General features: G+C 34.2%; 1 protein-coding gene across 1 annotated transcript; it reads left to right on the forward strand.

Moving 5' to 3' along the window:
• The first annotated feature begins 13,004 nt into the window (after positions 1 to 13,004).
• LOC123322890 (THAP domain-containing protein 1-like) lies at positions 13,005 to 13,384 on the forward strand. Its single transcript, XM_044910963.1, has 2 exons — positions 13,005 to 13,146; positions 13,269 to 13,384. Exons 1-2 carry the CDS (start codon positions 13,005 to 13,007, stop codon positions 13,382 to 13,384), a joined length of 258 nt encoding a protein of 85 aa, XP_044766898.1.
• Positions 13,385 to 13,936: the final 552 nt, after the last annotated feature.

Genomic DNA, 13,936 nt, shown 5'->3' on the forward strand with positions numbered 1-13,936 from the left:
CTCTATCTTGGTGTGTAATATCTTTTGTTTCTAGTCGCTCCTGGTTAACTTGGCAGTGAAATCTGTCCCATTTTAAGGAATTCGTGCATCTCTCTCTCTTGTGTTATCTTCCCATAGACATAGAGACATGGACTGTGCCTTCCCTTTATATCTATGCATGAAATACGGTCAAAAATAGTGACAGAGAGAAAAACACGTCGGGAATGCAGTTGTCTTTTTCTAGAATTTTGATTGGTCTACACTCACCTCTATGTGAACAAAAAAGAGAAAGGTATGTCCCGACGAGCTTTTCTCTCTTTCTAATAAATAGCCAATTTCATGCTGGCATTGCTCAGTCCATGTCTCTATGTCTATGTATCTTCCATAAGTCTCTCTTCGTTCAATTATGGGAAAGCATTTGTAGCAAAGATATTACACACCAAGATACAGCATAGTGAGAGAGAAAACGGTGTGTATTATCTTTGATTTGTAGAGCTCGCCCCAGTAGGAAACATTTCGTAGTTGTCACATGCGTCATTTGATAATTTTGACATGACATGTGTAAATTTGCATGATTTTCAATTCTTTTCTGTTTATTCCAAGTTTCGGGGTTGACTTAGTTATCTGTTAGTTAGTTCTGGAGTTATTTTGACAATTTGAAGACAATATTCCATGATAGCAAAATGCCAAGCTTGCTTTGTTTACTTTGTGGTGGTGATGAGACAAATGTTCAAAAATTGCATAATTATCCCCGTAATCTAGGAAGGTGAGTTAATATGTAATTATTGCTAAGGTTTCTATGTTTCTTAAATCAAAGAACTAATAATGTCGGAGTTCGGTGCGGAGAGCGGATCGGTGCGGACCTAACCAATTTCGATTCTTCCTGGTGGCGTGTTATTTCCCCTATTGCAAGGTGGTGAGATAGTTCAAAAACAGGTGTCGAATTATTACTTTTTGATTTAAGGTTTCATTGGGATACTTTAAGTTATTTTTCATTTGTTTTTGGGGTTTTTCTTGTATATTTTTTTCATTCTTATATACCTATTTAAAACTGTACGTGAAGTACACTTCTTTTTGAGAGTTGATGAAAAAGGAAAAAACATCAGTAGAAAGGGATAAAAATGGCAAATAATAGTCCGGGGATTTATCCCCGGATAAAAACGGCAATTACTCCGAAATCGATAAAAACATTGGAGAATATACCAGTGGCGGCCCGTGACACTATGAGATGGTGAGGCATATCAGAAAAAAACACGAACCTCAAGGGATCGCCAAAAACGGTTTGCTAAAAGCAAAGTTCGCAATAAAGGATAAATGTAAATAGCTATCAGGAATTATTTGTATTTTCTAAAAATTGGTTCGTTATATGCGAAAGTTCGCTGAAAACGGAGCCGTTGTAAGCGAACACTACTGTATACAGGGTGTTTTCAAAGGTAAGGCTTTTTTTTGGAACTCATCAAATAAGTCGTTTCACCAAAAATTGTCTTGTCTACATAAAATATCCAAGATGGCTGAGATACAACTCCCAGAAGTTCGACGAAATTTCATTAAATTTCAAGTACGGGACTGTGGAAGATGACTGCGTCATCGCAAAAACGAAACACAACATATAAACATATGGCTGGACAATGGATGGTTCAGAACCAAGTTCATCGGATTAGATGCATCAGGTCACTTTTGAGATAATCATAATTGGTATATCGTTACATTCAGGATGAAAAAAAAAATTATAAAATCGAGGCAGTTTCTTGAAATCGCTATGGTAGTTATGTTGAAAAAGTGCTATGATATTTCCCCATTTCATCTCATTTTCAGGACGATTGTTGGAATGTTCGAACAAGAAGATTGTGATGCCCATTGTGAAAAAATTCGTGAATAATTTAAACCAATTTTGTTGGTGAGATTTTGAATATTCTCTGGAGAATTCTCTACCAAATTTTGGTATGAAAAGTGCAGAGATTATTTTGTATGCAACTGAACAGTGAATTCTACAGAAAGTGCGTATGTAACGGTAAAGAATTCACGGCGCATGAATTCTCGAGTAAATTCTCTAGAGAATTCTCGGCTGTTGCAAACGGGCTAAAGTTACTAAAAAATAATGAGAACAATTCGGCAATCCTAAGTTTCCATTTTCATTACCACGTAAATATCGAACGAGCCAACATCCTAAACGAAAACACATGGTCGAATCAGGAGATAAGTTTTTTCTCACTGCTTTGCATTCACCTAACAAACGGTCTAAGGTGTATAAGGATCTATTTCAGTAATAATTTTCAAATTTTTTTTTTCAACTTTTTCATTTTGAAAGTTTCGGATATTTTATTCTTGGTGAAACGCTTCATTTTATCCACTTCTATTCCGTTGAAAAAAAAGCCTCACCTTCGGAAACACCCTGTATACATATCTACACATAGGAAAATAATTCTTTGCCTGATAATTCTTTTAAACTTCACGTATTCTTGGAAGATACAAGCGCTATCTCCCGCTTCCCGAACAGCGCAGAATAATTACAGTTTGCCGAGGACATGGAATGTTCGCCGTACGAGAGCCGAGGCATGCCTCAAAATGATCATTAGAAGCAGAAGCCGCTTTCAAAGGCGTGAGGATATATTCGCGTCGCATCGATGTAGATCACGCGCTAGACAAGGAAGCGCGTAGGCATGCCTCAAACCTCTTACTTCTCAAAGAGGAAGTGGGATGAATATAGAAGAATCGTAAGATTGAGCAGGATTATTATTGAAAACAGAATGCCGTAGGGTATGATGGGAAAATTCGAAAATTGGACTGAAAAGATGATGAAATGGATTAATAAAATATTCGATTAATACGTGTAATCTCCAGCATTTATTTGGTGAGGCACTGCCTCACCTGCCTCATAGGACAAGCCGCCACTGGAATATACAGGAAAATAGTGAGCAATTTTCTTTCGCAGATTTAATAATACTTAAAAATGAATTAGATGAACTGAAAAAACAGGCAATTTTGAACGAAGACAGCGAGTTGAATACTCAAGTCGACATATTATCACAATCTTTAACATTGAAAAAAGATGCGAACGAAAATAAACACATATTCAAATACGGAGTTAATGAAGGGACCATATGTTGTTTTTGTAGAAAGTAAGATTGGTAACGTGGGAAATCTAAACCCATTGACTAAAGGAAAAATTTTTTTCGAAAATAACAACTTTGAATTAAGAATAAATAAAATATCCAAAAAAGGTAGAAATAGAATAGGAATAGAGTTTTCCACGGCCGAAGATGCAAACAAGTTTGTATCAAATAATACTTTTCCAGCTTATAATGTATACATCCCTGCAGTATATTTAACAGTCAGGGGTATCATTTCGGGAATAGATGTAGATATAGATGAACAAGAAATTATAGATTTTGGAAAATCCGATTACGAAATAATTAATGTTCGAAGACTAAAGAAAAGAATTATAATCGATGGCGAAGTACAATACAAAAAGACTAAATCTTGCGTAATTACGTTTAGAAGTACTACATTACCTAAATATATAACATTATACCATAATTTTTTAGAAGTCTCGCAATACGTGTATCCTGTTATACAATGCTTTAATTGCCTACGTTTCGGACATACGGCACATTTATGTAAAAGTAGTAGGAGATGCAGAAATTGTGGTGAGGATCATGAATATGTAAACTGCCCTAATGAAACAAAATGTATATTTTGTGGAGAAGGGCATACGGCGATGGAACGAACCTGCCCGGAATACGAACATCAAAAATTGATTAAAGAAGCTATGGCAGTATATAAATATACCTTTTATGAAGCGAACCTCATGCTTCGAAAACGAAAAAATTTCAATATAGGTACGAGTGCATGCAGGAAAATAACATCAAAACACTCCCGGTAACAGTTAACAGAATATCATATGCGGACGAAACAAAGGCATCAAAAAAACATTCAGATAATAAAACAAATGAACCCCACAGAATTACCACCTTTTCTCCTAGGAAAAGAATAGCTCCTCAAAAACCAGCATATGACAGAGATGAAATTAAAAAATGCCTGATCGAATATGAACCAAATTACAACATGAATAATAGAGAAAAAATTTATAATACCCAAAACTCAGAAATGGATATATCTATAAACTCAGATGATATTAATCCAACAAATGAAATAGAAACTCAATCGAACTATTAAAATTTCGAAGAGAATATTATAAATAATGAGAGAAAAATAATTATTCACGATGTACAAATACATAAACCTCCAGAGTATAAAATAGAAATAGATGATACATCTATGGATGAAATTGGAGAATATTAACCCTTCATTATATCATGCCCACCGACAAATATATGTGTATATGTAAACCGCTTTATTATTTTATTTACCTAACTAGTCTCAAATATATTCAATATGTTTATTATACAATGGAATATAAGATCAATAATAGCTAATTATAACGAACTTATGGGCAAGCTGACAATGTCTATGCCGGATATGATAGCCTTGACTGAAACCCTTCTTGATAAAGATAAAATAATTAAAATAAAAAATTATAAAATCATCAGAAATGACAGATATGACCGTTGGGGAGGAATAGCCCTCTTAATCAAGGAAAATATAAAGTTCAAAATTATAAACATAAATATCCAAAATATGCCAAAAAAATTCCAATTTCAGATAGTAGAAGTAAACAAGGTCTGGTTTATTAACATATATAACCCACCAGATACCAAATTAGACAAGAAAATATTGATTAAAATAATAGATTCAAGCCCAGGTCCTTTTGTGATCATGGGAGACCTGAATGCGCAAAACTTCATGTGGGGGTCTGAGTCCATAAACCCCAATGGTAGGATTATTCAAGAGCTAACTGAAGATCGGGATATAATTATACTAAATGATGGATCTGCGACAAGACTGACGAAACCAAATGAAAAGAAAAGTGCACCAGACCTGACTATTGTACCGACTAATCTCGCCAACAAGTTTTCGTGGATGGTAAATCATGATACAGGACAAAGCGACCACTTCCCAATTCACATACATTTTTCAGAAGAACCAAATATAAAAACGACAAAATTTTATTCTACAAGAAAATTTAAAACTTCCAAAGCTGATTGGCCTAAATTCCAAACGAATATAAACAATTTCATGAGTGAGAATGAAATAAACAACTTAAGTGAATTCGATGATATGATTAAGATATGTGCGGAAAGAAGCATCCCCATCAAAATGGATAGAAAAACCAATAACCATAAGATTGCGATATGGTGGACTGATGAACTGACGAAGGCAATACTCCAGCGAAAAGATGCCTTTGCGGAATATATAAGAGAACCCAATTTGGAAAATTATATCAGAGTAAAGGAATTGAAAGCCAGAACCAAACGTATGATCAAAACCGAAAAAAGGAATAGTTTCAGAAAATTTACTGAGAGTATAAATTTCAACAATAGCAAGAAAGCATGGAATACCATAAAAAAAAATTCAAAGGTAGTAAAGACGGACATACCTGCAATAACCAACCCGAGGTTGAAACCGTGGAAAAATTAATGATCAAACTAACAGAAAATAAATCACCCCTGATATCTTTTAACCTAGAGAACAACCTTTCCCCTATGATCACCCCATTGGAAATTCGTAAACTTATACCGGAAAAAGACTCTGCTCCTGGAATGAATTCGCTGACATATCCAATGTACAGAAATCTACCTATAATGGCTTGGGAAAAATTAGCGGAAATATTCAACAAGCTACTTGTAAATCCACAAACTATAAATACCTCAATGAAATTTTTGATACTCCCTTTCGGCAAACCAGGTAAAGACGTCAACAATGTAGACAATTTACGACCCATCTCGTTGGCACCCTGCTCAGTGAAAATATTGGAGTCAATAGTAAAACACAGGATAGAAAAAATAACAGAGGAAAATATAGAAAAAAATAATCCCTACAGTTTCGGTTTTAGACGAGGAAAATCTATTTACGACAATCTCTTGGTGGCATGCTCCAGCATCTATGAATCCTTTATACGGAGAAAATTCACTATCATTATTTTGCTGGATATAAAAGCAGCTTATGATAATGTGAACCTACATATTCTTAAGGATGATTTATATGATATCGGCATACCAGTAGACATCGCAAATCTGATTATAGCTTTAATGAATTATCGGGAATTACATTTTCATGATAAAGATGCAGACAGCATAAAGGGACCCTGGATAGCGCATGAAGGATTAATACAGGGATCATTACTTAGCCCTACATTATTTAATGTATATCTCTTGAAAGTTGGGGTGTGCGCAGCGGGAAATGTTAAGATTTTTCAGAATGCTGATGATCTGTTTTTAGAATGTACAGGATGGGACATAGGAGAGATATGGGAAAATCTAGATAAAACCTTAAAAAATCTAGGAGAATGGCTGGGAAAGAGAAACCTCAAAATGTGTGCAGAAAAATGTGCTGCAATGTTATTTGCACGTAGACCCATACCTGAACAAATACCAAAGTTCTCCATCGAAGAAACAGAAATCCCCTGGAAACAAGAGATAAAATATCTAGGAGTAACATTAGATCAAAAACTCAATTGGACAAAACAAATAGATGAGGTCTGCGGTAAAGCAATGAAGAACTGTAACATACTGAGAACATTATGTGGAACCTGGTGGGGTGCCCAACCTGGAGTACTGTTGGGGATATATAAATCGCTGATCCGACCACAGTTGGATTTTGGGGCTCTATTGTATGGAACATGCTCTGTGACCTCTCTGAGGAAGTTAGACAGGGTACAATATCATGCACTAAGAATAAGCTTGGGACTTATGCGATCTACGCCAATAAACATTATCCTTTCAGAAAGTGGAGAAATGAAACTGGAAAAAAGAAGAATATTACTATCGTCAAAATATATACTAAAAAGAATGAGATGCAGAAATGACCCAATACTGCAAAACATTGAAGAATTAACACTTTTCAAAGGTTTTTGGAACAATAATAGAAAACCACCCTTTGTAGAAGCGTATGAAAGAGTAAAGCCCAGAATTAAACTCATGGAGAGATCACAAAAACTTCCAGTCTACAACTTAAATATTGATATGCACATCAGGGACCATGATATAGTGGTAGCTCCAATAGAAAAAAATAGCATCGACGCACCTTTGAAGTTCCAATCCTTTTGCGAGAGGCATATTAAATCCCCATATCAGGCTATTTATACCGATGCATCAAAACAGGACAATCCTCGGACCGTTGGAGCTGGAATATACTCTGAAAATATATCGGCATCTTTCAGATTACCAGATCATTGGGCTATATACACAGCAGAAATGTTCGCAATTGGATATGCCTTAGAGTGGTCCCTGAAGAACAACCCTAGAACAAATATCATCATTTTCACGGATTCACGAAGCGCAATTATGAAACTTGAAAACTGGAAAATAAAAACTGACATACATGCTATAGAAATTAGGGTTAAAACACTGCTAATAAGAGCAGAGGAGATGGGAATTAATGTTAAGTGTGTGTGGATCCCCAGCCATTCTGGCATAGCTGGGAACGAGGAGGTAGATAGGCTGGCTAACAGAGGGAGAGAAAAAGAGGTAACAAAATACGAGGGTAGCTACCAGGATGTTTACAACATGATTAGACAAGAAGTCAAGAATGGAAGGAAATGGGCAGAAGTAAGGGAAAAACCAAAACCTACGTCAATATGGTGGGAGTTAAGGATAACATTACGGGAAACAAGTTAATAGGAACAAATATTTCAAGAAAAACATTAACAACAATGATTAGATTGAGATCTGGACATGTGCTATCACCCCAACACCTATACAAAATAAAAATCAAAGATGAGGAAAAATGCCATTGTGGCGAACGCGGTGATATTGACACATATTTTTCGAATGCTCATTGAATCAGGAAAATTGTTCACTATTTTATACAAGATTAGAAGCATTCTCCTTTCAACACCCAATTAATCTGAATGAGGTCATTTTCAGCTCCTCTCCTGATTTTGCAAAACTCATATCTGAGTTCCTCAGGGCCTCAAACATCAAGCTGTAATTTCGATTTGACTCCTGTTAAAAGACCTAATAACATATCATGTTTGTTTGACAGTAACAAGTTGTTGTTTTCCTATGTCAGTGATGTCAACCTGTTCCTGTGTAAACACCGAACCCGAGACCGAACGTTTTGACACATGATACTGGGTGCATGTCCAATGGACGAGCCCAAGGTTTCCCAACGTGACAGCTTGGGAAACAAGGAAGAAGAAGAAGAAGAAGAACTAATAATGTCTTCCGTGAATGTTATAGAATGATATGTAAAATAGTCATAAGCACAGTCGATCTATGAATGGAATTAGCAATGTGCTAATATTGTTAAACTTTCAGATCTAAGGAATGGCAAGAAATACTAGGAATGGAATTCACGGGTGAATCTCTATATTCATTCAAGATCTGCAATAAGCATTTTTCACCAGATTCATATATGGATCTAAACAGATTTAAGCTTCACAGATCCGCAGTTCCTATTCCTCGGCAAACCTCTGCAAGAACTATTAAGACACATGAAGTAAATATGGAATTTCATCTGTAGAATCTGAAAAAGGTATTTGAAAATTGCGATTTTGTGCATACGCCCTTCTGGCACGAAACCCTTCATATGATAACACATAACATCTCAACTCATTTTGCAAAAGTTTTGTTTTTTGTAGTTGTTGAAAAATAGTTATAAATTGTTTCAGAAATTATGACTAAAGTGACTAAGGCAGCTTTGGATGATCCAAGCCCTAGCTCAAAAATCCCACATTTGGCCACACCGAATATCAAGGACGAAAATATTCAGAAATTTTGATGAACTTTCAATAAAGGACAGTAGGTACACCAAGAAAAAAGCAATTGATGAAAATCATTCATAGAAGGGAGAATAATATGAGGAAGATTAAAACCTTATGTAGGGAAAATCCCAAGATTTAAAAGCTGTCACAAATGTATGTGAAACTAGTGTGGTATGTAAAATTATGAAATTAATGAAATTAGAAAAGGGAAAAGACAGTGAAAAGAAAAATAAATATAATTCAACATTGAAAAATTTCAAATTCATTAATTTCAATTTTTTTTTTCTCCAAGTTCCATTTATTTTGTATTTCATTTGTAAAATAAAATTTAGCTATTGTATATACATAAACCTATACTATACATACATATACATACATACCTATACCTATATTTGTTAATTATTGAATTGTTTCTTACTTAAATTGTGCTGGGACTTTTTTGGAGTTGAAATATAGCTATGAATCTTACTGATGTAGTTTTACATTTCCTATTTCCTCAGTGAATAAATGAGAAACTTTGCATTTTTGAAATCTGAAAATATTCCTTGATGAAAATTTGTCAATAAAGGCAATATTTATCAGATAGGACATTTTCCGTTCGTCAAAAATGCAAAATTTCTCATAAAACAATGTTGGCTCTTCGAACTGAATAAAATCGGCAATGCGCAGTTCAAATTTCCCGCGCTTTTGCGAGAAACTGCATGCAGCGCCTCTACAAATGCTTTCCGAAAAAATTAGGGAGATGGAGAACTAGGATCTGACTTCATTTTAGCAGGTAGTTGACCATCTCGTTTGTCTCTGGTCAAAATCAATTCAGTATATTTCTCAAGAATATTCGACTATTCGAGATGGATAATGAAAAAAGAAAGTGCAAATTTACGGAAGATCTTCCAAAAGAATTTCCATTCCTTATAAAACAAAACTTGATTCTGAAGTCCAATGTAAGAAGTGTTTGGGTCAATTAAGCACTGCATTTGGAGATAGAAGGGATATTGTAAGCTATGTTTCAAGTTACAAACGTAAAAAAAATGGTTAATGCAGCAGCGTTTTTCTCTCTGATCAAATATTTCAGACATTCAAATTTTGTTGGTTTATGAGTACCATGGTCTCTTGAAATCTCATAAAAGCAAAAAGTTTCATTTTTGCTTTTTTGAATAAGAGAAGCCCGATGATATGGCTTTATTTTTCAATCGTAGACGTTAAAAAAATAATGTGTTCCTGCGACACATTTCGGACGTCCCGAGAATTGTTCTAGAACTGCGCAAAACTGTTGCGCCCTAGTATCGAATACTCTGCGCAGTTCTAGAACCATTCTCGGACTGTCCGAAATTCGAACCCGAATACAGCTATTCTATTGATGAATAAATTGGTAATGGTAATACCATTGTATGAAGATAATTCTGGTGCAGTTGCCATTGCTAAATACGGCAACTCCACAAAAAACTCTAAACATACTGAAGTGTAGTATCATTTAATTAATGAGAATTATGAGAAGGGTGTGATTGATATTGTAAAGATGAAGTCTAAATTTAATTTAGCAGACATGTTGAATAAAAGTTTATATAAGAATTCCCAATTAGTATGAACCCAAAAATAAAAATAAGTTTTTAAAAAACAGAGTGGAGTTAGGATTGGTTTAATTTTCTTGAAATGTGTTTTAAAATTTCATGTGAAGGATCTATATTATAGATTTAAGGAGGCGTGTTGTAAGTGTCCGGATATGTATCTCATAAATACTATAATATTGACCTTATCAAAGTGTTTCGTGGCGCCACCAGTCATACTATATTCCAGTTTGGCAACTCTGTGTTTAACTCATTTTGAGTGACACATGTGATGATATTGACATATTTATAGGAAAAATCAGTCAGCCAGCCAGTTTTTGTAAAACGTTCTTCGAATAGAGATTGCAGATTTGATATGAATCTATAATTCAGTTATGAGCAATTATGACCTATTTTCGAATAAGGAAAATGTTGACTGGAAATCGCATAACTGAAAAAAAATTGAAGAGAAATTCAAGGTTTTTTGATACCCTCTCAAAATTTGGAAATCGTCCGCAACTAAGCTTTTGCGTGCCTATTTTTATATGAAATTTTTTAAATAAAATTATTCAGGAAACATACTTAAAGTTTTGGACCTATCAAATTGTTCAACACCCCGTATATGGTCAACACTGTGTTTTGTACAATTAATTCAAGACAAAAAATCTTACTCCGAAGCAAATTAAGGTTATTTTCGTGACAAAAATTCTACGCTTTATTTACTAACAATATTCGAAATCACAATTATACTTTTTTCAGAGTGTTCATCAGAAATTTCAATTGATATCTATTTCAGGATCATAAGATAATTTCATTCGAAGCTTTGAGTATTCGATTAATACACTCAATGTTCAGAAGTACATATACTAAACTAAAGCTGTCTTTCTATATAGAATTTTTGTGTTCAAAGTTTCTCCGAAGAGAATGAGAACTATCGTATATTCCAACGGATTAAAAAACAATCATATAACCTTGAATATTGAATCACTTCATATAAGACATCAAGCAATTAAAACAGAATTATTCTTCACCTCTAACAAGAACAATCAAATAAGGCAACATCAAGATATCATCAGATCGATCGTTACCGGACCGTTTTGAACAGGGGGGGCCATAAAGTGTCATAAAACATAAAAGTTGAAAGTTTATTGCTTCTATTGTCGAGAAGGCCGTAATCACCATTCCAAATATTCTGTTACAAGAATAACGTGCCTGGCAAGTCTTGCTTTTTTTGAACGAAACAATATCTTTGAGTATTCTCAATGATAATATGTATCGAAATTCTCCAGAAAAATTTTTCTTCGGAATACAAAAGATGAAGAATTATGAGAAAGAGAATTTTTGAATGATCTTCCTTACAAAATACTTATTGCAGAAAAATCACGTGGTGAATAAGAATATCGTTAATGGAGATGAGGGGTTGAAAAAAATATGCGAAAAACAACTACATAGTGCTTCACATTATGTACAGAGTTAAATCGTCAACACTTTCTAATAGTGTTTTGGAAGGGTGGCAATTTCGAAAAAATATTATATGATGTACCCTTAGTTATGTATTTTCATCGAAAAAGCGAGTCTGCCATTTATTCCCAGACGTACTTAAGAAGACTCTCGTTTTCTACAATTTGTCTTCTTTCCTTCGAATAATATGAATTTCTCAAGAAAATACAACAGAAATAAACCAGAATAGTCTGATTCAGAGTAGTTCGGAAATATTCACGTAAAATACATGTCATCAACTCTGTTGTTATGAAAGGCCTATTTTATGCAAATATTCTTCTAAAATTGTGCTTCGCCGGCCTTATTTGAGCCATATATAAAGCAATAAAAATTTCCGTTGTTCAATATAATTGAATTCTTGGAAATTATACCTACACCTATAAACCAGGAATTACACAGTTGTACTCCTTACCCTCTCAAAATTTCAGGTAATGATGATGAAAAAAGGGGGGTGTATTTAAATAAAAGGAGGATTCGATAAATACGAGTTTCATTTTGAACCCTACCGTTGAGTATTGTGTGTCTTGTGAAAAATTATCAAGAAATCTTCAGTATATCTATTTATTTGTGTTCTGTGATATCTATCGATAATAAGGTGAGTGAACATCAACATTACTTGTTTAAAACTTAAAAGCTCACTTCCTCTCAACCTCATGTAAGTGTACGTTTATGGGAATCAGGACGGTGAAAAAAATCAGCAAATCTTAGCTAATTCCAACGTTTCGCAACATATATTGTCGCTTCTTCAGGGCTAAAATATGTACCATCTATTTTTTGAAAGCATAATTTGACTTTGGTAAGTGTGTCTCAGTGCGTATCGTGACTCTGCAATTGTCTGTTTTATTATATTCATGTTGATTTGTTTTTTTTTCTGTGTGTGTTGTCGTTTTTCGTTTCTATTCACGATGATCTGTATTTTTTTCACCTTCCTAATTCCCATTAACGTACACTTAGATTAATTGTTTAACATGCTACACTTAATTGTTTAAATTGGTCCGGACATCCGGAAGAGTTGCCTACAAACTTTTTCACTAGTTCCGTACAATTAGTATAATTTTTCTCATTTCAAAAAACGAATGTGGAAATATGACTAGCTTGCGTGTTTATCCTGGATTTAGAAATTGGATTCTGCGAATTTAATTGTTTTTTTAGGGAAAATGTCTACAGTAATGTGCACATATGTTGGATGTTCTAAGAAAATATCCACCGAGAAATCCATCACATATTTCAGATTTCCAGTGAAAGATGAAGAACGTTGTCGAAAGTGGATTCAGCATTCTGGAAATACCGAGCTTTTAGGTAGGTAATCGTTTTATTCATAAACATTGTTTTCACTCCGGGTAATTACTGACGTGATAAACTTTTTGATTAATTTACTGCTGTCATATCGAATCAAAAACTAATATTCATCATATTTTCAGATATGGATGAAAAACAATTGATATACAGAAAAATTTGCGAAGGGCATTTCGAACAGAATGCCTTCACTAACCATCTACGTCAAAGATTGGTGAAGACAGCTGTCGCTATACACTGAGGAGTTCCAGGATTTTTCGGTAAGTTTGCGATTGATATGTTTGGTGTCAGGCAAGGATTATTTTTAGTGAGGCATTTCGTGTGAATCAGTTATTTAATCAACTAGGCTATTAATGAAAGCGATTAATGATTGAGATATTTTAATTTTAATGTTCGAGATTATTCATCGCTCAATTAATGATCGAGTTGATTACAAGATTTTTCCGTCGACCACATTTTGAATTGAATGTGAATTCCTGATTGCAAAAATTTTCTATCGATACCTATCATAGAAATCATTTTATATATTATTACTCTAGAATGCAAATCCAGTAGTAAAAAATTCGGCGAAAAATTGACAGTGGTCGTTAATACGAATGCGCATAATTAGTTTATGCAAGAAGGGTGTGATTGATATTGTAAAGATGAAGTCTAAATTTAATTTAGCAGACATGTTGAATAAAAGTTTAGATAAGAATGAGCATAAGTAAAACTATTATCAGGTATTTGGATTATCCATTTCACCACTCCCTATTCATATGAACCCAAAAATAAGAATAAGTTTTTAAAAAAC

Source organism: Coccinella septempunctata, chromosome 1 (assembly GCF_907165205.1).
Source record: "Coccinella septempunctata chromosome 1, icCocSept1.1, whole genome shotgun sequence".
In the NCBI taxonomy this organism is placed as follows: Eukaryota; Metazoa; Arthropoda; class Insecta; order Coleoptera; family Coccinellidae; genus Coccinella; species Coccinella septempunctata.